The sequence below is a fragment of the Alosa alosa genome, chromosome 18, assembly GCF_017589495.1.
Source record: "Alosa alosa isolate M-15738 ecotype Scorff River chromosome 18, AALO_Geno_1.1, whole genome shotgun sequence".
In the NCBI taxonomy this organism is placed as follows: Eukaryota; Metazoa; Chordata; class Actinopteri; order Clupeiformes; family Clupeidae; genus Alosa; species Alosa alosa.
In genome coordinates, this window is record NC_063206.1 from 30,529,253 (window position 1) to 30,555,878 (window position 26,626).

The window sequence follows — 26,626 nt, forward strand, 5'->3', positions numbered from 1 at the left end:
GTCTTTTGGTGTGACGCGTTTTACACAAAAATACCCAAATGAAATTACTTTTCAGTCGATATTACCTGTAAAACTATATTGTCATATTGCAGTTAGCATGGTTTTAGGATGTTAGCATAAAAGCACATTGCTTAATGTCATGCTAAGTACATGAAACCTCATATGGTGTGACCCCATATCATATAGTGTGACCGGGTTTTCTCGTCAGACCATATGATTTATTTGTCACACTATATGATAGAAAATGCATTTTCCTACATAAATAATGTTTTTTCATACGTATGTTTAACTCATAATTAAGTGTAATATATATTTTGACATATTTAACATGATTTAACATTTATTATTTAAGATGTGCAACTATTGCATGTATTGTGAATCACACACACATAAAACACAGAAATCACTCCCACACTCACTCTACAGCCTTGGATACAAAATATACATATTTGACATTCTAAATATCAATAGTAGTCTGAGAAAATAAATTCTGGTGTTAAAGAAAACAGCAATATTAATGTTGTCTTTAGCACTATAAGTAATTGCAACAATTTAATCTGATTATAATGCCGGATATGTTTTTAAATTATCTGAATAAACTGTTGAATTTGTCTTTTAACAGATATAAGGAGAATAAACTCAAAGGGGAACTACAAACATTCAGATTGAAGCCCACCATTGAGAAGACAAAAACTCAGGGAACCCAAGAGCTATACAATATTTGGTGGCATTCTGTTTTACATAGTTGTGATTTCTGAGAGTGAACTTTACATGATATACCTGTCTTAAACTGTCTTTTGTTGCTTGTGAAATACATATAATACACATTTTTGTATTAACAGATTGTTATGTGGTGTTATTTATCATATGGCGTGACACCATATCATTTGGTGTGACATCAAGAAATTATGAAAATAAAAAGGCTTTTGGGGTCTAAATCATACAAATCTCAATGGAACAGATAGAAAATAGGATCAGCAAAAGTCACAAGCATTTTCTTTCTTTTATATCAAGGTATGTCAAAATGAATATGACGTTTATTGAAAGATTGAGGACATATGCCTTACTCTGTATATTGATGAAGAAATATACTGTAAAGTGTAATACATTTGCACAAGGAAATGCTAGATCTTGGTGAAGTAATGATAGAAGATTATATAATACATTGACTCACATTAAAAACAAAATACTCCATTATAATTTTACACACAATAACTTTAATGTAACACCATATGACAATTTTAGTCACTACCACAACTAATTAGTGAATAAATATGAATTTCTTTTTTTTCGGCCTAACGTCAACCACCCAAAAACTAACGCCGCTGACTTATGGCAGCAACCATTCCACTTTGGTAAGAAACTACATTTTCGTACCGTACAACTTATATACAGCAAAATTAACAGAATTTGGATCAAGCAACGTGGAGAAATCTCAGTAGGAAGAAAATTGACGCTGCGTGACGGGGAGTGCTTTGCATTTCCCATTGTCCATGAGTCACATATAACAGGTTACTCTGATGGCCGTTATCCCTCACTTGTCAGAGTAATTACATTTAAAAACATACCTTCATATTACATCACAAAGTTTAAAAAGAAAAACACAATATATAAGAAGGATTACACGAATAATTAGTAAGAACAAACCAATTAAATATTTCATGGCACTGCACGGCCACCAGATGACGCCATTTTATTCACTGCTTGCTTTTCCATCCAAAAAAGGGCCGAAGTGCAGTGAAATGCCGCCATCTAGTGGCCTGAAATATGTAATGTAGCCCATTACATTTATTAGAAAAGAAGCGACCGTCGAATAATCTTGTACTTCCTTGTCAATTATTCGTGTAATCCATCTGATATATTGTATTTTTCTTTTTAAACTTCGTTCCTTTATAAATTGTGGAGTTTCAGTAAGGTACGTTTTGGAATGTAATTACTCTGGCATTCGACATTAAACGGGCACAAATTTAGGCGATGCTCGCATAAATAACGTACTAAATTGACGGTTCAGTAGTACGTTCTAACCGACGTAAGTATGTACTGACTATTCGGAGGCACCCTATTATATCCAAAGATCCTTGATTACTAGCTCCGCTTTAATCCTCTCTGCCCTATCTCTACATTGCGGGACTTTTATCTTGATAAATCGTGATCGGAAGTCAATCCTGCTCATTTGTGACAGACACATTTGTGAGCAGCTAGCAAAAGTAAAAATAAGTCTGAACACAACAGATATACTGCAAATACATTATGGGGAACATTGTTTTAGATGCATACAAAAACAACATTTTTTTTTTCCATAGAATTTAAAGTGATGGCTCTGGTGATGTATTATTCAGACCCACACTCCTATTCAGAAGGTGGCGGTAATGAACCTAAAAGCTGTCTGCCAACCGCCAAAGAAAAAAGAAGAAGCAGCTCACTAATTTGCGTATCGTTGCTCACGAAACGCTGCTCTTCCAATGTATAAAACTTGCAAAAACAAATACTACACACATCAGATATGTGCATTTGACACACATACACACACCATTTGTGAGTGCATTGTTGGATAACAAAATGTCTTGTGGCTAATTATGAAATAAATTTGCAAAACTCTGTAGACTGATTTACTCTGTAGACTCAAAGCCACAAACAAATGGAATGTATTGAGTTGTACACCACAATAATTTTAAACATCCATTGATCCATAGTGTTAATTTTCTTTCTTCTTTTTTTTTAATGTGAATAACCCGGAAGTATAGCGATCTCACATGACCACTGGAACTGCTACTGCTGCCGCCTTGGTCGGAACTCCTCAGGACGTGAGGGCTGAACACGCGGATGGGCTCGAGTGATTGTGTATTATAGTCTTCGAGTGCCTGTTAAGATATCAGTGTTTATTCTTGAGATCGATTTGCAACCATGCCGGCGTACTTTCAGAGACCCGAAAACGCTCTGAAAAGAGCAAATGGTGAGTGATTGCCTCCATAGTTAACGACGACAGCTGACGTTAGTGCTAACTTAAGCAGCATGGCGGTGTCAGCCATGTTGTAAAGTTCGGCTTTTCAGACCGTATGCCATGATCTGGCGTCGAAATCGATGTAGAACATGTAGGTCTTAAGCCTAGACAAATACGACAAAATTAAACAGTAGCGTAACGCTTGTTAATAATACATGTAATTTGTATTATTGCCTAGTCATTTGGATTATTTTAATGTTAGCTAACATTAGCTAGGTAGCTCAGACACTCCTTAAGTAAATGCAGTCCAATGTCTCAAATTTACTAAAACGTTATGGGAAGGGAACATATTGTCGAATTTAACATATTTGTCAGAGGGAAATTATTTTCAACACAACGCTAACGTTACTCTGAAATGGCATTGACAAGTTTTGTGGAACAAAGCTGGCCGACTATGTTAACACAGTCAACATGCCCTGCTAATAAGTTAAAAGCTCATTGAGTTATGATGTATACATATTTATATCTATATTTAAAAATCGTTAACATTAATGTATTCCGACTTTATACGTTATATTTGTTGTTATACTTTTTAGATTTTTGTGCGGTTTCTGGTCATAGTATCAACCGAGTAAGGGCTAAGCTAGCAGCTACACCAGGCAGGTAACTGAAGCGTTCTGTTCACGTTGCGTCTGCTGCAACTATTAAAGGCTGTTTTAAGCTTATTTTATGCTTCTGCGTCGAATCGACGGCGTACCCCCCCCATGACCCCTCTGCGTCGACGTGAACCCCTCTCCGACACCTCCGCCGTAGCTCGACGTGCACTTCCAAAAAATTGTAACTTCGCGTCGAAGCGACGCAGACCGCAAGGACTGTGATTGGTCAACTCGTCCTGTGTGTTGATGGTCAGTCGGTGTTTCAAGCTGCCTACTGTGGGGATTAGCAACATGCTAGTTCACTGACGTAAGCTTTGTAAATAATCTCACATATGTTTTGGTTACAATGACGGGTTATCCGTTTGTAAAGTGTCTATATGGCAGTAATGTTTTGAAATTAGCACTTCGCTGGCAAGCAGTACTTTGTGGGCAGTTGTGCTAAAGTTTGCTTGCTAACATAACATAAACTGGCTGGCAGACACCTCGCAAATAACCTCGGATTTATTTGCTGGTTGCAGTAACTAGGTCAATGGATTTTACTGGGTCTATTTCTCGATTCTTTGTACAAAATCTAAGCCAAAAGGCTAAACAAATAAAATTAATATTTTGGCATAACAGTCTACGGGGTTTGGCATTTCAGTACTGTTTCGGTCATACAGTCTATTGCTTTGGTGGTGAGCGACGCAGACACAGGCAACACCGAGCGTTATGGCGGCGAAATGCACCGCGATGCAAAGCAATCTGACACAGAACCATAAAAGGGTCACGACGCTGTAGGAGTGGCGGCGTAGCTACGCTGTGTAGTTGATGCAGAAGCATGTTGAGCCCTTTATGCTTCTACGTCGAGCATACTATTGCAAAACAAGGGGAAAATCTGTCCTTCCAAGAGGGTAATACAGTTTTTTTTTTTACAGAAAAATCACTATTTAGACCAACTTTAAGAGACCCCTCTGTGTCGCGGCGAACCCCTCTCCGATCCCTCTGCCGTAGCTCGACGTGCACATCCAAAGAATTGTGACTTCGCGTCGAGGCGACGCAGACCGCAAGGACTGTGATTGGTCAACTCGTACTGTGTGTTGATAGTCGGTGTTTCAAGCAGCCTACTGTGGGGAGTCTATATGGTTTGCCATTCTGAGTACCGTTTCGGTCATACAGTTTATGGTTTTGGTGGTGAGCGACGCAGACACAGGCTACACCGAACTTCGAAGCCACACACCCCCTAGCATTATCGCGGTGAAATGCACCGTGATGCAAAGCAACCTGACACAGAACCATAAAAGGGTCACGACGCCGTAGGAGTAACGCAGTAAGCACAGTGTTTCCTCTACATTGATTTTACCATGGCGGCCTGCCACGGTAGCAATTAAGTATGGTATATAGTATTTAAGTATATACTTTTTTGATCCCGTGAGGGAAATTTGGTCTCTGCATTTAACCCAATTGGTGAATTAGTGAAACACAAACAACACACAGTGAGGTGAAGCACACACTAATCCCGGCGCAGTGAGCTGCCTGCTACAATGGCGGCGCTCGGGGAGCAGTGAGTGGTTAGGTGCCTTGCTCAAGTGACAGAGTAAGCATATTAGGCACTTCAGCCGCGGCCCACTGGTCGGGGCTCGAACCTGCAACCCACTGGTTACAAGTTCAGAGTGCTAACCAGTGGGCCACGGCTGCCCACATGTCTGTTGTAATTTTGCGACTTTGTTAACAACTGAATGCTTTTGGCTCATGTTGAATCATCGTTGGCATCCTGCTGTGGTACGCCAGTTCTGCTTTGCAGTAGACACATTGCACCTTGTCGTCTTTTCTAAGTTTGAAATCAGCTTCTATCCTTCAGCAATAAGACTCTTGAACACAACTAAACTGAAAGAAAATGCAAAAAAGCATTTTTTATTTATTTTAATCATTTTTGCTTTATTATTTCTTCACTGGATTGAGCTAATCCTGTAACAAAAATAGCACCGACATTGTTGTGCCAATAAAAGTATCTATCTAAATGATCCCAAAACTTGGGACATTCTCTGCCTTTTATGAACGGTTTCTTGGCTTTGTCATCGCACCAACTTAATTCTGAATGTGGTGTGCGCGTCGCTAGTAACAGTCCGTGTAAAACAATGATCCCTGAGCTAAGCAGGCCACAAAACACGAGCGATGGGAATTAAATGAAGCCTTAAGGCAGCTAGTTTGCTATTGCTCTTGAAGTTGGCTATTATTACTTTTTTTTTTTTTTTTTGAGCATGTCTATGGGAATGATAAATCAGCAAAGTTACATCTAACACTTTTAAATTGGTTAAGATGTAGTATACTATTGCAAAACAAGGGGAAAACCTGTCCTTCCAAGAGGGTAATCCAGAATTTTTTTTACAGAAAAATCACTATTTAGACCAACTTTGAGCTGGTGATGGCAGCAGTAATATTGCTAGGACAGCTAGATCGTACTGTTACTGTAAATTAACACCCGTAAGTATTTCTGGGATAGAATATTGCAGAGAGATTTGGTCACTTTATTTGTCATGCTCTCATCAGTTGTAATAGTCAAATTGTTAGGCATATCATATCAAAACATGAAATAAGTAAGGTTACTACTTACATCTCAATTTAAAGAATACTTGAAGGGTATTATCAATTTGTATTCAGATCTTGCCATAGACTGTCAAAGACTATGCCTAAGTGCTTGCTTGGTAAGTCTACCGTCCATCAGTCTCTAGCAACCTTGGCTGACGAGATAACCGTGCAATCGTGGTTGAAATACTCCCGAAACACAAAGAAAATGTAACAAAAGATATCTATCAAACAAATGGATGTTTTATTTTAAACAAGACAAGAGTCGTGCAAGGTATGGTAAGGTAGGACAGACATTTTCACTCACACGTTATTACCTCAGTGTGCAAATTTTGGGCAAAAAATATGGTTTCATTGAGAGGGCAGAGGGATATTTTATAAAGTGTTACACATAAAATACTGGCATTGTTACCTGGATTTGGGACCCATTTATGATTTGACAAGGTTTTAACAAAATGGTGGTGGTGCTGTGAAAACCTTATCTGATTTCACACGGAATGTGACTCGAAATGGTATATTAACTAGGGGTGGCAAGGTTCACAAAACCCACGGTTCGGTTCGCACCACTGTTTTAAGGTCACAGTTTTCGGTTCTGTACACTTCAGAAATACCATACTTTAGCAAATGATGTATAGCTTAATTATCCACCATTTAGGCTACAGTATTAGTATAGTTGTATCATGTAATCTTGCACAACTGAAAGAATTGACTTGACTTTAAGCACATCATTAACAAGATAGTTTCTAGCTACCACATAACATTGACAAGCCCTGTAAGCGCACACTTTCTCTCCTGTCTGCCGAATTTGAATGCTCCTATAGTTTCTCTCAACAGGGCTATTTCCTCACTGAAACCAAGCGTTAGATCTTCCATGTGAGGAGGACCCAACATACATTGTAATGATATGTTATTTTCGAGGGCTTTTGAGATCTAGGGTTATTACCTTTCAGTAAAATGAGTTATTATGACCGCCGCGCAGCGAAGCGGCGGTCATATAGGTTTAGTCAGACTTGTTTTTTTTTTCGCGTGCCCAAATTTCCGTCAATGATTCCCGGGACACTGAAAGACCGGGGTACACGAAACTTGGTGGGCATGTAACCCCACATGGATAGCATGGAACCATTGTTTTTCATTTTGATCTGTAGCCCCCCCGCTGGACTGGACCCCCCGAAAGGAGGGTAGGGCAGACACAGTTTTCTGTGAATATCTCGAAAACCGTAGGGTTTAGGAGAACCATTTTTTTTTTGTATGTTGATCTCAAGGAGCCATGTCAACCCATTTCAAAACCACTCATTTCATGTATAGCGCCACCTAGTTAAACACAGAAAAGTAAAAATGAGGTGTTGTAATTGAAGGCATCTGTGACCTAACATAGTCAAAACTGCACGAAATTGGAAGTGTAGGATCATTGACACCCTCTGTATGCATGCCAAGTTTTGTGGAATTCCATTCATGGGGGGCCACACAATAAATTAATTTATGTTACTATACACCAACTGGCCTGTAGGTGGCCGGAGACCGTTTTCTGTGAATATCTCGAGAACCGTAGGGCCTAGGAGGTCCACCTTTTTTATGTATGTTGATCTTAAGGGGGCATGTCAACCCATCCCATTACCACTTATTTCATGTATAGCGCCACCTAGTTAAAAATTAAAAAGCAAGAAATTAGGTGTTTTCATCACTATCTCTGGCTGACAAGGTCAAAACTGCACAAAATTAAAAGTGTAGGATCATTATGACACCCTCCGAATGCATGCCAAGTTTTGTGTACTTTCGTTCATGGGGGGCCTTACAATAAAATCATTTATGTGTACATTTAGTGACGTACACCAACAAGGATTCCCGGGACACTGAAAGACCGGGGTACACAAAACTTGGTGGGCATGTACCCCCACATGGATAGCATGGAACAGTCATTTTTCGTTTTGATCTGTAGCCCCCCCGCTGGACTGGACCCCCCGAAAGGAGGGTAGGGCAGACACAGTTCTCTGTGAATATCTTGAGAACTGTAGGGCCTAGGATGACCAATTTTTTCCGTATGTTTGCCTCCAGGGGTCATGTTAACCCATTCCATGTGCACACATGTGCATAAACAGATACACACGCACACACATACATTTACAGTAATCATACGTATGACACATACTCACACAGTAGACATATGTACGCATGCATGCACATGCACAAACACACATACGCAGGCAAACACACAAGCACGCACATACACACACACATCCACACACATAAACATAAACTTGTACACGCACACATGCACACAATTCAAGAATTTTTCCCGTCATCTACTTCCTGAATTTTTGGTCATTGATACCCAGGACACCGAACCACCGGGGTACATGAAATTTGGTGGGTATGTAGCCCCACTAGACTTTTACGGAAAAATTTCATTTCGTCCCCGGGGACCAACACCACAACCCTCCCCTGCCCCGTGCTGGGCCCCCCGAAAAAAAAAAAAAAAAAAACAGTTTTTCCTAAATAACTACCTGAACCGTGGCACTGAGGATGAAGAATCTTTTATGGTATGTTGGTCTCAAGGGCCCACATCAACCTGGCTCATAATCACTCATTTGTGATTTGCACCCCCACCCCCCTGGTAAAAAATGAAAATGCAATATTATTCTGCTTTAATCGCCCTTATCTTCAGTTAAGATGTTCAGAAATGCACCAAATTTTATGTGTATGATTGACCTGGCATTCTCTGGGGGTATGCCCAGTTTCGTAGAATTTCATCCATGGGGGGGGGTCTAAAAAAATTAGGTTATGTGTACATTTAGTGACCGTACACTCATTGGCCTGTAAATGGCGGTGCACACATACACATGCACACACACAGGCACCCACATACTATCGGTATTAGAACGGCCGATACATTATTACAAATTCAGTAGGATTAAAAGAAAGCCAAAATAAATATTAATCATCATCATGGCTGCATTTTCAGTATTGGCGATAAGTAGTCGTTTGTCCACTAGATGGCGCATCGTTGCAGTGAGACGTAATTTTGTTGTAAGTTAAAAGTGGGTTGGAAAAACAATGGACGCTTCCTACAAGGACTGTATTTTACCGCAGCGAACATCTAATAAGGATAGGACAATGTTCACATGAAGTGTAATTCCCATTTCTTCTTGAAGCCGAAATAAATCTGAGGATGTTTATCGGACATGCTTGGTTTTACTGCAGGTAATGCGTTAATCTTGTAATATCAATAAGGACCTAGGTAATGTTACCGTTAGCGTTGGTTGAGTGATGGAGGCCTATTTGATTGATTGCATTTGTAGAAAACTATAAATGCGGTTATACCAAGCAAATTGATAGCAGCACTGTTTGTATCTTTCGACTGTCATTTATTGCACGTGCTACAAAATCATTCTGTGCAATGGAAGATTTACCAACGTTACACCGGTCTGATACAGTTTTGCCTATACATCGTGAGACTGAGGCGCCTGTTTATTTTGTTTTAAGTGCGTGCAGGGTGTGAGAGGGAATCGATGTGCTTTGATTCCAGCTTGGTAGTTGTAGTCTGTGAAATTAAAAGCATGTGTGTGTGAAGTATCCAAACAATGACACCTTCATTTCATTATGGCTGCTTTAGCAACACACCTTAAGCTACTGTGTAGTGGGTCCCATTTAGAAGTGGCTAGGCCTACTTCATTCGCGCTTTCCTTGACTCATGGAGCTGCGTGAATGTTATTACAACTTTTCGCCACGATATGGCAGTTTAACTCCTTGATACTGTAAGGCGTAAGCCATTGGTTTCCAAAGGAGATTTTATTTGTGTCGCCAGCATAGCCTATTGACAATTTATGTTGTAAATAGGCCTACCCTATAGCCTAATCCTACCTGTATCTTAGGGAAGCTAACAGCTTTCTATTAGGATCTAGTTTGTTAGTTACCGTTTTGTCATAACTCCCTGATGCATTTTTGCATTTAGAATAGCCAGAGCGTGTATATCTCAATCGGAAAATTAAACAATATCGGGTGCCTATGGACTAGGCAGGGTGAACCCAGCCTGATCTGCCCGCTATTTATTTTTGATTTCTTAAAAGATTGAGCTTGGTCTGATGAAAGCCAGACTAGCCATGGACCTCAGTTACACAATGCAAGGGAACATGAATCAGCCTATATTTGCACGGACAAAAGCTCTTCAACTTTGGCCCGTTAAAATGTGTATGAACAGTCTAGCGACGCATTTCATCAAGGCCCATTTGGACATGTCCGTTATTTGCACCACTGGTTAGATGTAAAACAGCATTTCGCTTCAGACTACTGTTACTTAATTTGTGCATTGACAATAAAGTATTACATGAACTAAAGATGACTAAAATCTTATGTAGAAGAAGAAACATTCACAAAAATCCATCCATCCAAAATGACCTTTGTTTTTGATAGCTGTTGAAAACGGCATGGAACTGACAGAGATGTTTTTGTTTATAAATACATAAAAAATAAATAAATAAATAACATTATGCTGATACCTTTTGCTTTTCCCAAATACAATGTAGCCTACAGGTGTAAGTGACCTTTCATCAATCCAGTTGCAATGGATGAACTGTGATGAACTGCCCTACTTGTGATTTTAAAGGTTTTATATCAATGCTACATCTTTTCTACAATCTCTACAATCTTTTCAGCACCAGTAGGCTACTTTCTGTGCAGTCGCACACACACACAAGCCAAACAAGCATACACAAAAGTTTCAAGAGTGGGGGATGGAGTAAAATATGGAGACAAATTGAAGTGTGATTTATTTTCGCGGAACGGATGTACAGGACTGAGCGGCAGTCATATTTTGTACCGCTATGCGGTACATCTAGTTAGCCTACACGTCTCCCCTGCACATATGAGAGTTCATCAGAGCCGTGCCACTGGAGGAGTGGCCGCTCATAATAGCCTCCTACTCCCCTTAATTATTGCAAATGTGTGAAAAAGAATATCCTGATAGGACAATAAAGACTCTATATCTTATACTAAATATAAACATGGTTGCGATTTCCAAACCGTTTTTGTGAGGGCTACTTTGCTGATATTTGGTTAACTGCAAGTAAGGGCCTGCGACCACACAGGCTAAGCTGCTAAAATGCCGTGAGTGGGCAGCAAATGAACTTCAAACAATACATTTCAACTCCCAATATTCAGACCGGCCCATCCTCCTAATTAGGGGTCGACCAATTATTGGCCGGGCCGATTATTAGGGCCGATATTTAGCATTTTTATAATAATTGGTATCGGTCATTTTTTCCACCAATAAGCCGATACTGAAATGGATAATGAATGAAACGCGCTGCTTTGTCTGTAAAGCGTCTCTCACTCCCTGCATTTGCTACTCTGTGGTCGAGAGCACTGTCCCGCCCACTACACCGTCTGATTTGTTAGTTAGCACGAATTCAGCCAATCAGGATCGAAGACTGATCACGGAGAAAGTTTAGAATTTTCACTAAGGCTTACTCTTTCTTTTACTGTCTATGGGCTTACTGTTACATATCGGTTATCGGCCTCCTGTTTTGGTAATAATTGATATCGGTATCGGCCCTGAAAAAACCATATCGGTCGTTCCCTACTCCTAATGCTCCTGATTAGCCACTCCGGGCCTGTACTAGAATAATTATGTGTTGCACAATGCTTGCACACAGTCGCAGTTCTATCTACCGTTTTCTAAATCCAAAATGTTCGCACACACCAGACTTGTACGACGCTGGTGCATCCTCCAACTCCGTGCTGCCTACGTTATCGCTCCCACTTGCCATTTCTACACGTGACCCGCAACACTCCACGCCTTTCACGCGAAAGGGCGAAAAACTGTCTGGGGTCACATATGGGCATGAGGCTACATTACGCATGCCATGAACTGTGCCACCCCTAATATTAACCATATTTGGTATGATTTCATTAACCTCATTGTAACCATATTAACACAACATTTTTGTCTCCTTTGATTATAGAATTTTTGGAAGTGGGGAAGAAGCAACCAGCCTTGGATGTACTGTATGATGTCATTAAGAGCAAAAAGCACCGAACATGGCAGAAGATCCACGAGCCAATCATGCTCAAATATCTGGAGCTCTGTGTGGACCTTCGCAAGAGTCATCTGGCGAAGGAGGGGCTGTACCAGTACAAGAACATCTGTCAGCAGGTTAATATGTTCCCAATTTAACACATTAATTCTGGGCACTTGGCTCTGAATGTGGTATGGATGCTGTAGCCACTTGTGCCACAGCTACTTCCACATTTTTGTTGTATTTATATGTTATTGAAATTGTACTTTTGTTTATGGTACGTGTGTGAAAATGTGCTATAGATCTGGTAACTTGGTTAATGGTTGATACTCTTAAAAATGTAAAGGGGTGGTTCAGGATTTTGGACATAGGACCTTATTTCCAAGTTAGCAAGTGTGATATTGATCAGTGCAGACCATTTTCAACACATTTCCTCCCGTCCTTCTAGTTGCAGAGTTCGCAGGTGCTAAGCTAGCGCAAGTCATCAGTATGTGTTAGTCTGCCAGACATTTACATCGATTGTCTGGAATTTTCTTCGGGTGTACTTTGGAGTGGGTAAGACTGTTTTTAGTGGCAGGCTAACACATACCGATGACTTGCGCTAGCCTAGCACCTGCGAACTCTGCAATTAGAAGGACTGGATGAAACATGTTGAAAACGGTCTCCACTGATAAATATCACACTTGCTAACTTGGAAATGAGGTCCTATGTCCAAAATCCTGAACCACCCCTTTAAGGATTACAAGTAGAACAATTAACCATAAAGTCTAAATAGGCACTCTTTTGATACTAATTATTTGTATATCCTTAGCCACATGTATGAGAGAACATGTTGATTTAAGCTTTATTGTTGCAGTATGGAAGTACAAACAAAATCTGCATATACATTTAATTATTCCAGATTCTTTACATGAACATTTTTAGTGGTCATTACTTCTGGCTAGAGTGACTCATCATGGTCATGCAATATCCTAGGTGAATATCAAGTCTCTTGAAGATGTGGTCCGGGCTTACTTGAAGTTGGCTGAAGAGAAGACGGAGACCGCCAAAGAGGAGTCTCAGCAGATGGTCTTGGACATTGAGGATTTAGACAATATTCAGACTCCTGAAAGGTACAAACATGTTTTACCCCTCTAGTAGGCCTGGGATATACTTGCATTTACCAATGCGTATGCTTTAAGGCTGCTACGTGTATCCAATTTTGGCGTGCCAAAATCACCCAATCTGTCAAAAGGCCTTGAAAGGATCATCCAAGGTACCAAATTCAGGGTGTCTACAGGGTTAGTAAATCAATGTAGCATAAATTAAGGCCATTAAAAGGGATTGTGTTTTTATTGAAGGTCGACTGATATGGGTTTTTCTATGGCAGATGCCGATATTTAGAAATCACAGCTGATGGCCGTTTTGCCCATTTGCCCATTGCAGGATAAAATGTAACACTAACTTAAAGTGGAATTCCAGCGAAAATTGACCCAAGGTTGTTTCTCTGCATTAAAACACATCAAATAAGCTGTGGAGACCGTATTTTTCTGTTGATCAACCACTACAGAGCTTGCTCCGGTATATGCTATAGCCCCTAATAGCAAACAGTGGATTAGCTAAGGGCCATGAGCGAAACGCTTCCCAAATAGCATTTTTTTTAAACAGTAATATTGTTCAAAACAGCATCAAACCTCGTCAGTAGCTTGCTCAGGGTCCCTACGCATAAAATGAAGCACCAACAACGTAGTTAGCGAACCCGGAGTTTATTACAGAAGCCTAAAAGAACGCTTACCAACTGGCCCCTACCAGCTCCTCCCGAAGGAAAGTCCGTATAAGGCATTACCTTCCGGCAAAAAATGTCATGCTCTGTGTGAGATCTCGGTCTTCTGTGATAAAATCCGGGTTCGTTGATAGCATGACTGCTTCAAATTCAGGCTTTGTTGTAACATTAAGCCCTAAAATGCCTTGATAGTCGTGCAGATCGAAATTTCTTAGCTCTTATGCCCATGACCTATTTTTGGTTGTTCTCACTCACACTTAAATGATTTAGTCCTAATATTATTAAGCCTTGCATCCGTGTGCTGATCGTTTTATTGGACAATCGCTAGCAATGCAGTCTGTGGCGTAAACATAAACTAAATATGTTTTGCGACTGAATCCTCTTACCTGACTCGGCCCTGCCTTCCACCTTGACACCACCTCAAGCACCAGCAAACACTCGTTGGCCCTAGGGTAATGGTGAGGCCAGAAACCTGGCGCTAATAGCCCTGGAAGCGATAAAAGGAATACGCCACCCCTAGGTGAAATTGGGTCACTCCCCGCAGTCCCTAGAGTTGGATGAGTGAGCCAAAGCATTTTATAGCCGACCCAGCCATTGTCCTAATCTAGAAACGGCCCGGTTAGCTTTAGCTTAGCGAAGTCGCTGTAATCCGGAGATGCCAGCTAGCATGTCGTTGCAAAAGTGAATCAAATAACTCAAGATTTTTTATAATTATTTCTCGTAACCTGTACATTCACATCGAGTACAAATATCAATGCAAATTAACACAAAGGGATTTACTAGACCAATTTAGATTTGGAACTATTTTGTGTTACTGTATCAAAATCAAACTAGTACATGGAGTCGTGACCCCATTGTGAGGATGCTCAAGAAGTTTAGTGACCTTTGACGTCTAGGGGGCACTGAAATGAGCAAAAATGCATTTTGGCTTGTAACTGATGTGTTTGGATTTAAAACTTAGCTGTGACTGTTAATACTTTAGGAGGTCCTAAGGCTGACCCATGCCAGCATTTGACGTCAACCTAATTAGTCCAGCCGTCATATTGGATATTACAGAAAACGCATTTTCACAGGTCACAAATTTTTGCCTTTCGTCACTTGGCACAGATAATCCTTCAGACTAAGCCTTACTAATATCTTGCTTTTTGAAGCTATATTCAGAAGCATTCACCCATTGCAGCCAATGGAAATCAGCAGCCGCCAAACAGGAAGTGACCTTATATCCCAGCCAATCTTTGGTTGTGTGACATGAAACTTAATGTGAGTGCTCCATGGGAACTCCAGCCTGATTACCTGTTTGGCACCATCATTGCTGCTTGCAGCTATATTTATTAATTTGCCTTGAATATACACTGCCTTCCAAATTATGCAAATTACATTTATCTCATATTTTCCTAAATAGTTGATGCAAATGACAGTCAGTATAATATTCAAGTCATCAACCGTTAGAATATAATTAGATTTTTATTGAACAAACCTCCCAATGATAACAGTATTTTTTTCAAAATAAAAAACTCAAAATGCACTGTTCCAAATTATTATGTTTCAAAACATATACATGTAGGTTGTAAAAAACTAAAAATAGTCATTTGTTGAATTTGCAGCATTGGGGGTCATATAAATTAAATCAAAAGGTATTTCAATCAAAAACATCTTAACAGGCCAAGTTACATTTTAACATAGGACCCCTTCATTGAGATCACCTTCACAATTCTTGCATCCATTGAACAGGCAAGGTTCTTTTTGTACCACGGAAGAAAGTGGTCATTCAGAAACTCTACATACTTTGCCAAGGTCATTTTCACACCGTCAGGGATCCTAAAGGGGCCTACCAGCTCTCTCCCCATGATTCCGGCCCAAAACATGCCACCTCCTTGCTGACCTCTCAGCCTTGTTGGGACATGGTGGCCATTTGCCAACCATCCATTACTCCATCCATCTGGACCATCTACGGTTGCCCGGCACTCATCTGTAAACAAAACTGTATGAAAATTAGTCTTCATGTATTCCCGAGCCCACTGCAACCGTTTCTGCTTGTGTTATGCACACTTGCAAACTTCTTGAGGATCCTAGACCTTGCGGGTTTGCGGGACTCCAGAGGCACCAGTGGCTTCCTTATTATGGTTTTGTCTGCACGAACCCGCCTGTGCTCTGAATCGGCGACAAATTTCTTCACAGTACGATGATCACGCATAAGTTTTCGGGTAATATTGAATGTTTTCAGACTTTGTCCAAGGTAGTGCACGCTTTTCAGCAGCAGAGAGATCCTTTTTCTTTCCCATATGTGACCCTGCAAGGCGAAACCAGTCGCTTTGGTAAAATTTACAAAATTAAGTTATTGTGCTCACATGAACGGTCATTAACTAATCTTTCCAACGATATGTACAGTATATCGAGGGTCTTGCAAAAAGTACCGCTAAGATAATCGCATCTAAAGTTGGCATGGTTCTCCTGTCATGATAAGCCAGAAGAGGAGAAAATCACCTTTTTAAGTAAATTGTCACCTGCGATAGTGTGAAGACACCTATTATTAGCCTTACAGTAGCGTGACTTTGAAGCGGATGACTATGTCCAGTTTCATCCATAGACATAATAGTATGTCTATGGTTTCATCAACCGAGTGAGTGTCTCTTTCTGCCCCCTAAAATAGCTGGGATGGTCATAAGGTGTCACTATAGAATATAATTAATGTATTTCGGGGGAAGTGAGGGGAGAGGAAGTTCTGTGTACACAGATTGTGTATAGGCCTACTTTTAAAATGCGCTACATCAATGGAAAACTTCTCCTGGTCTGTAAAATGATGCCAGGATATTTCTAAAAGGCAAGATTTTCACATTCATATTCGGTTACATCTGCCCAAAACGATAGAGAGCTGACACATTGAGTAACGAGTAATGAGTAAATTTTAGCTCTACCGTAAAACCTTATAGCGGCGTGGACAAAGGAAATAACTGCTAATGTGTTGAATCTTCACCTAAATAAAGTCAGGGTTTAACAGTCAAAACCGTATGTTTATCCGTGAAATTTGTTCACAATATGAAAGTGTAGACTGTATACTGTTGAATTATGCGAAAACGTGAAATTCAACATTTTAACCCGTACGTTTGTTTATCGTGGATTTTCTCAAAATAGCACTGTGCGCAAAGCGACTGGTTTTGCCTTGCAAGGTCACATATTGTTTGAAACCTGTGGCATGCTTAATAATGTCGAACATCCTTCTTATTAGTTTGCCAGGTGAGACCAATCAAAGGAAAACTACTCATCACAGATGTCCGAGATTGATTTCAATAATCCAAAGAGCGCTGAGACCATGCATGAGTAATTTAAAAAAATAAATGTTTATGACACTTAAATCCCATTTGCATAATAATTTGGAACACCGTGTACAACAAACCCATGGTTAACTGACGTTAAATTAGCCTGGTCTCACTTGTCGTTAGTTAGCCAGCCAACAAAAAAAAATGTACAAGGACATCCCCCTACGTCTAGGAAGAGCTACAATTTGTACACAGCCCACAATGCCTGTTTTCCATAGATCTCCACTCGGACACCTTGCTTCCACTCATTTATACTGTAAAGCTGCTTTTTTAACTAAGTGTGATTAATCTTATCTTAAGATCAAAAACTAGTTCGTATTGTTTTTTAGAAAAAAGTAACTGACTTAGTGCTCTCTCTCATTTTGACTTTATTTAAGGCGTCTTATAGCCTGCGAAAACCCAGACGAACTTCCGGCAAATTTTGGATTTGCTCTGCAGGTCCGCCTGGCCAAGAGCCCATTCAAACCCATTTCCAATGTCCCTAAAATCCAGGCACCAATCACAACCGTTGAGGCGGGCATTACACAATGACAATATAGGGCCGACGTTGAAGCAGTTTTTGTAAATAACAAAGAAGGCTGCTGCCGAGGAACACCGCTTGTTTGAAGCTTCTATCGCATTGGTGTTTCCCATACTGCTTCCTTATATTGGAATGTGCGAAAATGTACAAACATTTAAAGGATCATTATGGTATTAAGCACTTTGAGTCCCTTTTTGGTTTGTTTTGGATAAACTAGAGTTGTGAGTGAGGAGGAGGGCCACCAGTTGCCCATCCCTGCATTAGATCAAGACAGACTTGAGGAACAGGCTGCAGGGCAACAGTCTGATACCTGCATGAAAATAAGCATAAATGATCCGCACTTGTAAAAGAGTGCAATTACCAAAGGGCTCTTGAATTGTTCTTTTTAAAACCAAGGAGGATAACCTGTAGCGATGGTAGATGTCAGCTCTGCCATAAGCCGTGACCTCCAGTGTTTACCTTAGCACATTTTGAAAATGATGTTTTGCACTACAGTGTTGTATAGTTTGTATAGCGTTTGTTAAAATTAGATTCACTGTTCTCGTTTCAGTTATGATGTTTAGCACTTTTTATCACGAATATTTGTAAATATTTGTATAGTGTTGTATAGTTTGTATGGTGTTTGTTAAAATTGCGCATTGCAAAGGTTATTTCGATAAATATTTGTTATGTAATTTTATAAATAATTGTTAAATGTAGTAGTCTTTAGTCTATTGCCGCTTCAACCTGAAACTCTCAGAAAATCAAAAAATGAAGCAAACACATTGCAACATCGAGAGTTTTTATGAGCAGAAAATGGCAGCTGTGCATTCATATTAGACAAGTGGTAAAAAAAGTTAAAACTCTCAAATGTTAGTCACTTATCCTACCCTATACATTTGGTAAAGTGCTAGCATTCTAGCTATGCTAACGGTGCATGCCTTAGAGTTTTTAGTTACCCACAAATTTCTTGTCTCTGCGGGCAGTATGTTTCATCTTATCTAACTTATCTAACGTGAATAAGCTGAGAATAAGATGATGAATTTCCCAAAATGTTGGCATGTTCCTTTTAAGTCACAGTTTTGGTCAAATCATGTGTGAGGTGTTTATATGTGAGGGATCATTTTAAATTACCAATATGGAAGTTTTCACTTATTACACATTTTTTAACTATTCTACTTTCAATTTCAAGTAATGTATTACACTGATTCTCTTTATTAAGCATCATGGAATGTATGAAGTCAGCAACCAAAGCAGCCATTCCTAAAGGTTTATTTTTTGATTGTAGTGTATTGCTGAGTGCTGTGAGTGGAGAGGATACACAGGATCGTACTGACCGACTGTTACTCACCCCCTGGGTCAAGTTTCTTTGGGAGTCTTACCGTCAGTGCTTGGACCTACTGCGGAATAATTCCAAAGTGGAACGTCTCTACCATGATATTGCCCAACAAGGTCAGTGATTTTCTAAATCCCTTAGGGCTTCCAGCTTAATGTGAAGTGGATACAGTGTTTCCCATACATTGACTAATCTGTGGCGGGCCGCCACGAAATCAACCTGCCACCACACAATAATGTTGTACTATTTAAATAATTAGTATATTTTTTCCAATTCAATCATTTTAATTGAGCTGCGCTTTTTACACACACAGCCTTTCCTTCCTCCTCCCCGCTTTCTCTCGTAAAGAACCCGCTGCTTCTCTGCTGCATGTGCATTTAGCAAAACCTTTAGGATTGTTGAAGGATGGGTGTTGCCACATAGAGGCATTGCATAGAAGACGGCGTGCTAAACTGCTATTAATTCTGCTTAGCATCGTGACCATGCTGTGAAAAATTGTTCAAAACTGCAGCATTCAAGTTAACTCTGCTAACGTCTTATCACAACATAGTTTAGTCTCTCTAATGTAGACTACTAAGTTATGCAATCAAGCCGTATATTTAAGCTAACGTTAGAATACTGTTTGGATGTTGAGTTTAGCATGCTTAGTTACAGCTGCTTGTCAATTTCGACTAGATTACTCGTGCATGCTCTTAATTTTATTGACTGACACTACATTTTTGCAAAATCCTGATGTAATTGGAAAAGTTTTCCAAGACTCAAAAGTGTTTGTCTCAAGGAGAAGTACGAACCTTTAATTTAACTAACTACGCAGAAAACATCATGAGCGGCATGATTTGCACATATATCAGCAGCCTTTTAACTGTGTTAAAATTGCAAGGGTTCCCTAACGCCTTAAAGTGACAGGCACTCAACACCCCCCTAGAATTGAACAGAATTGAGCCAGATATTGACAATATACAACTATTGTAAAGCAGAAGAGCCTGATCAGCTGGAGACTTCGCTCACTGCCTTGCACAACAGACAGACTGAGGAAGTCATTTGTCCCCAGGGCCATTGAACTGTTCAATGCTTCACTTAAGGGAAGAGGAGAGATAGACTTCTCTGCATAGTCTGTCTGCCTCTTGACCCCCTCCATGTTTGGATACTGTCTGTCCACTAGCCACTTTTTACCACTGTCTTTCTGCCTCACTGTTTGTGTGCTGTGCTAGTTTTTTTTATATTACCTTACTCGCCGATATGCACTGTTGGACTTACTCATTTGCACCATCACCATGACACTCACTCACACAGAGCACCTTACCTTACCTTACTATGCACAGAGAATCACAGGCTCAGTCCCTGCCTCAGTCATTGCAAGCGCCTCTTGATTAATCACCCACTATGTGGATACTGTTTTTAGAATTGATTTAGATTGTGTTATTTAGTATAATTTGTATTTTAGTATATTTAGTATATTCTTGATCTGCTACTGTCCTTATTGCTTTGTTGTGTTTTTTTATATTATATACTTTTAATTACTTTTTTCGGCTGTTAGTGAATGTGTGTGTGATGTCTATGCTACTGAGACCTTGAATTTCTCCTGGGGATCAATACAGTATCTATCTATACATCTATCTCTCTATCTATCTGATGTGTATTATACTTTGACCATATGATTTGTTGTAGTCATGCCTCTTTAAGCTCTAAATGTGAAGTTGTGAAATGTCTGTTTCATTGGTTCTACTATTCATTACTTTGTAGCTTTCAAGTTTTGCCTGCAGTACACTCGGAAGGCAGAATTTCGCAAACTCTGTGACAATCTGCGCATGCATTTGGGCCAGATTCAAAGACACCACAACCAGAGCACTGCCATCAACTTGAACAATCCTGAAAGCCAGTCCATGCACCTGGAGACACGTTTGGTTCAGCTGGACAGTGCCATTAGCATGGAACTCTGGCAGGTATGAACTTTGTTAATTCAGTGAAGATTAGATATTTGTATAATAACTAGGGAATAACTAGGGGTTTGCACAGACAACTGGCTAACCAGTCACTGTAGGGGTGTAAAGATTAACCAATACGTATCGGTATCCGTTTTTAACGTGTAAGATATGGCTACATCGACATGTGAAGCCCCGTATCGGAATAAAACTGAAATGAACCGGTCGTTATATCGATTTACTTGTTACAAATCGGTTCACAACCTTTTCTGCGCGCTCAGACTCTCATTTACGTTGCAAGCAGCGTGTTCATCCCACTTCCGGTTTTGAAACTACACATGGCACGGATTTGTGGTTAATGCAGTTCGTTTTGGGCTACATTCATTGCCCAACGTTGTCAAAGGACCTCATTACCCATACATCTACTGCAACTTAAGCACGTGACAACTCTCACTCGGTCGTTTGACAGTTTTTACTCTAGCCTTACGTTTGATGAAGGGATTTCCTTAATGTTAAAGAATAATTTGGCCCTTGCTGCTAAAACGAGAACAAATTATTATTATTATTATTATTATTTTGTTCATATTCACTCAGACTTGTGGCACTGAGTTTCTGGTTTTTGCATATTAGGTCTACAAAATAAGCCCAGAGAGTTAATTGATATGTAGGCCTATTTTATTCTTGTAGGCTATGAGAAAAGGCCAACAGTGTCTTAAGCATTGTTTTATTTTATTTCGGGACTGTCTTACCTCAATAATAGGCTACAGCTCCTTGAAAACAGATACAATTCTATAAAATCTATAATGTCTATAAAACATGTATTTTTATGTTGTATTTGGCTGCTGTGTTTGACTGAAATGTAGATTATTATTTTTTCATTTCAATACAGTATATGATGCAAACCTCAGTTTAGATAATCATATTCACACTTTTTTTTGCCTAATTGACAACCATGACCATGATAATTGATAACAAAATTAATGTGCACCTTGAGCAAATGATAAAAAATCTTTCAGAATGCTTTCCATTCTTGAATTGCATCGAATCGCATCGTACTGAATCGTTTTTTATGAACATGTATCTTTTCTTGTATCGAATCGTGCCCCTTTATCTAGATGTGAATCGTATCGTCTTTTACATGAGATTCACACCCCTAATTCACTGCTATACTACACAAATATTTATGTATTTGGTTATTCTATTATGCACAGAATCATGGGATGTTATCGAAAAAAGAATGGCGGCTGTTTTTTTTGGGAGGTAGGGGGGGGTTGATCCAGATATTTTTCCCTTTTCTTTGGTCTGTTTGATATTGGGATTTGGGGGAAATATGTAATTGCATTTTTTTTTTCTGACAGATATTGCAATATGATTTTTGAATTTTAATGAATTGATTTAGTTCAATACTCCAAATGTCTCTTTAATTTGTGCCTCCCCTGATTGGTGAGCACGCCCAGTGCACAAGAAACACAGCACCTGCGAAGGACTGTAAAGCTCACCAATCAGAATTTCTGTGCCACTCTGACACCCACCAACCAGAAGTGGCATATATAAAAGTCAGAAAGTTTTCTAAATTAACTGTGCGCGATTATTTGTAACTTTTGCGATTGGGTAATTGTGCTGGTTCATATTGCGATTGTGATAATTGTGCAGCCCTATTAATATACAGGTGCAGCTCAAAAATTTGAATGTTATCAAACTATTTTTTTCCTGTAATTTAGTTAAATAAATCTTTCATATTTTCTAGTTTCATTACATATAAAGTAGGGGTGGGCGATATGGACTGACTTGCTGCAGCTGATGACATTTTAGTTAATCTCATTAGTGTTGAGTGCAGCAAAAGCTGTGTAAGGGTAGGTCCTGTAACAAACTCAGAGGCTGGCGAGTTAGACCAGGGTCCTTCAATTCTAATGGAAACACAAGGACTGAGAGGACCGACTGAGAGCAGGTTCCTCGACAAGTTCCCACCTCCTAGGTTTTACCCCAGGGCCCGTATGGAAAGTCTTGTCACGCAAGAGAGGAAAGATTCTGCAGCTGCTGCTGCAGAGCCCGTCTACTGATTGCTGCCAAAGCAGAGTTTGTGAAGGGGACTTATGCATTGTTTAAACTATTGGCCACTGAATAAAGTAGTGATTTCTTACACAATATGTCTTGCATTTGCCTGTGGCTCACAACCTACAGTTGAAGTGAATTGGCCGCTGACTTTGGTCATGGAGCATATAATGATCCGACGTGTTACAGTCTGGAACTGAGACAGGAAAGGGTAACATTTCTCCGTAAAATGTACAAATTGTAAGCTAACAAAACGCTATGCAAATTAGATTTATCTACTGAAACGTTTCTCCAGAGTTTGTATTGTAGGCTAGCCTACTTTCCCCCAACTAGCACTACACCAACACACCAGCCTACACTCAACAAGGTGTACCATAGCCTCTTGCATAGGTTAGGTGAGCTATAGTTTAAACGGACAACCATTTGTGCTGTGGGTATTAGGCTACGTACATTCAAGGCAGATACTTGAATATAGTATAGTAAAATAGTACTATTTTTAAGAGTGAACTAGGCTACATGAAGGCATAGCGGCAGTTTCTTAAGAGCAGCACAAAGCTACTATGATTTAGGGGAAATGGTGTGATTAAGTGGTATCTACTGTAGAGACCTTTGTAAAATTGTTGTGGCCCCTTTAAGAGTGTAGAGCGAGCGGCCATCTTGTGAGAGAGGAAAAGAGAGAAGATGCTTCTGCTGTCTGATTGCTTTGGCAAAGCAGAGTTGGTGAACGAGACTTATTCATTGTCTAAACTATTGGCCATTGAATAAAGCGGTGATTTCTCGCACACCATGTCTTGCATCTGCCTGTAGCTCATGACTTAGGCTACAGTAGAAGTGAATTGGGCGCTGACTTTGCTCTTGGAGCACATAATGATCCAACTAACGTGACGATCTGGACTGAAATAAAGGCAGGGAAGGTAAAATTTCTCAGTATAAATGACCAAAATGTGTGCTAACAAAACACTATGCAAATCAGATTTATCTACTGAAACGGAAACTCCACCAAGTTTGTTTTGTATGCAAGGCTACTTATCCCCAACTAGCGTGAAGTACAGAGCTACACTAACACACCAGTGACGCACAACAACAAATAAGCTACACTCAACTAAGTGGATGCCACATGCTTAGCTGAGCTATAGTTTAAACAGAAAACCATACATACCAGGGTATTAGCTGCATAGATTCAACGCAGATACATGAATCTAGCTAGTTGTATGTTTTTCAAGTGCAAGACTCAAATGAGTACCACGAGTAGGCTTCATAAAAACCGTAGCGGCTACAACGATTTAGGGGAAACTAGGCTAAGAATCGGTGGGTGGTATCGGTGGAATTTTTATGAGTATATAGGCCTAGTATTGGCCAGATGCCGGTATTGGTATCGGGGCCATCACTGTTCTCAATTAAGACGAGACACGGCATGTGAAAACAGTTTTTCATGCACTGGTCAATTTCGAGATTTTGAGCTAGTTTGTTTACCTTAGCGTATTCTATCACACTACTACAACAAAAAAGTCCGATTTACACATTTAGGTGTTTATTTCATTAATTGTGCCTACTTGCGCCTGTATATTTATCCTAAATTCAGTAAAAGTTACCATTCTAACCTTGCATGCACTCCTGCGACCATGATCCAAAACATATCATGTGTAGTACTGTTGGAAAGCTCTGTTTTTCCTGTATCACGCTATGTGATCCATATATAGAGACTTCCTTTGTATCAGCAACCAATCGCGAAAGTTCAAATTCAAAGGCGAGTCTAGGCTGAGAACGGAATCTCATTGGCTGTCTTTCAAGGCAGTTTTCTCAAAATGAGTTTCCTCTCCCACTCTGAGCTCAAACTCGAGCAAACCCAACGGTTCGGATTTTTTTTCATGAACTGTGCCACCCCTATTACCTATCTCAATCAATGTGTCTTGTCTTTTGCAGGAAGCCTTTAAGGCTGTAGAAGATATCCATGGCCTTTTTGCCCTGTCTAAAAAGCCCCCTAAGCCTCAACTTATGGCCAACTACTATAACAAGGTGTCCACTGTATTCTGGAAATCTGGCAACGCGCTTTTTCATGCCAGCACTTTGCACCGCCTGTATCATCTTTCAAGGGAGATGCGCAAGAACCTCACACAGGATGAGATGCAAAGGTAAAATTCATATTCATAATCCACATTGACTTGTAATACCCAGCTGAGAGAAAAAAAGGTTTTCTGGTTACCCTAATGACAATGCCCACTTACATTTACATAAGAGGATTTAAGGGACTTAAATCAATGCCCCATTCTATTACACTTAGATTTGATTAAATGCTGTTGGGAGATCTATTGTCTCTATCCATCTTAGTCTTTACAATTGTCCTGAAAGATGATTATAGATGACTGTCATGTTCTAGCATCGTAATGTTTTTCTGACGTTTTGGTGTCCTGCTGCTGTGTAGTGTTCGAACAGGAATGTCATTCCAAAGATGGTGGATCTTTTGGCTAGAACTGCTGTAAACAATTATTTTATTGTTCAATGTCACTTGTCTTGCCTGGAAAAAGACCTTGCAGATAATCTGTTGTAAACATTGGTTGTTACCTTAGAATGTCTACCAGAGTTCTCTTGGCCACCCTGTCTATCCCCATTACACCTGAGAGGACTGATATTGCACGATTGCTGGATATGGATGGTATTATAGTGGAGAAACACAGACGACTAGCCACACTTTTAGGCCTCCAGTCCCCTCCCACCCGCCAAAGTCTCATCAACGACATGGTGAGTATTATTTTACCACTTCAAACAGTTGTGACGGTGAGGCTTTTTAAGTGTATTCTGATATTTATAGCAGATATATATAGCATATAAGCATTTTTTTTTTTTTTTTATTGTGCATGTCTCAGGCTGTACCACCTAGTGTCATACAGTCTCTTCCCTGAGCTATCTGCAACAGCCTGAAGTGTGTAAGATGTAGGCTAAACAGTACAATAAGTACCCAGACTCCATCTGTAACTTGTAAACAAAATAAGACAATCAGCTATAAAACTGAAAATAGGCCTACAGCATCTCCTATTTCTGAAAGTGCATATTATTATAGAATAATGATTTGTAAAAATCCACTTAAGCAAGACCTTCAACATCTGTGTTTAGTTGTAAATGGAAGGGGCTACAGTTTGCCCTTAATATTTTTCAGTGTGTGTACAGTAATAATCTAGCCTGCTAACTGTGAAAATATCACACTATTTTGCTTTCTTTTAAAAAACGAAATTGCTCCTTTCATTTCATAAACAGATTACAACTAGAAGTCACGTCACTGCCCTTCCACGTTAACTCATCGTAGCATGGTTTGTTTATTAGCCTGGTTAGCGTTGACACTTTCTTTTACTGTCTCTGCCCTTAACACTACCAGCTCCTCATGTGAGAAGTTACAAGTTAGTCCAACATAAAGGTAATTACCACGCGATTTACATAGCTTTATGTCATTGCGAAATCATTTAATTTAAGCCATAGGTTTTGGCCCTATTTGTATATCCAAAGGCTTGTAAAGTGCAGGGGAAGTTTTTTGGTTTTTTTATCGTTTCCGTGATGAGTAGCCTACATCATCTGG

General features: G+C 39.8%; 1 protein-coding gene across 1 annotated transcript in view; it reads left to right on the top strand.

Annotated features, from left to right (window-relative positions):
• The first annotated feature begins 2,766 nt into the window (after nucleotides 1-2,766).
• Nucleotides 2,767-26,626, top strand: part of eif3s10 (eukaryotic translation initiation factor 3, subunit 10 (theta)) — a 63,029-nt gene continuing 39,169 nt past the window's right edge. Inside the window, exons 1-7 of the mRNA XM_048269132.1 lie at nucleotides 2,767-2,953; nucleotides 12,117-12,307; nucleotides 13,146-13,282; nucleotides 19,037-19,200; nucleotides 20,828-21,027; nucleotides 24,982-25,190; nucleotides 25,626-25,797. Coding sequence (XP_048125089.1) covers nucleotides 2,905-2,953; nucleotides 12,117-12,307; nucleotides 13,146-13,282; nucleotides 19,037-19,200; nucleotides 20,828-21,027; nucleotides 24,982-25,190; nucleotides 25,626-25,797 — 1,122 coding nt within the window. The 5' untranslated portion in view covers nucleotides 2,767-2,904. The remainder of the gene's footprint in view (nucleotides 2,954-12,116; nucleotides 12,308-13,145; nucleotides 13,283-19,036; nucleotides 19,201-20,827; nucleotides 21,028-24,981; nucleotides 25,191-25,625; nucleotides 25,798-26,626) is intronic.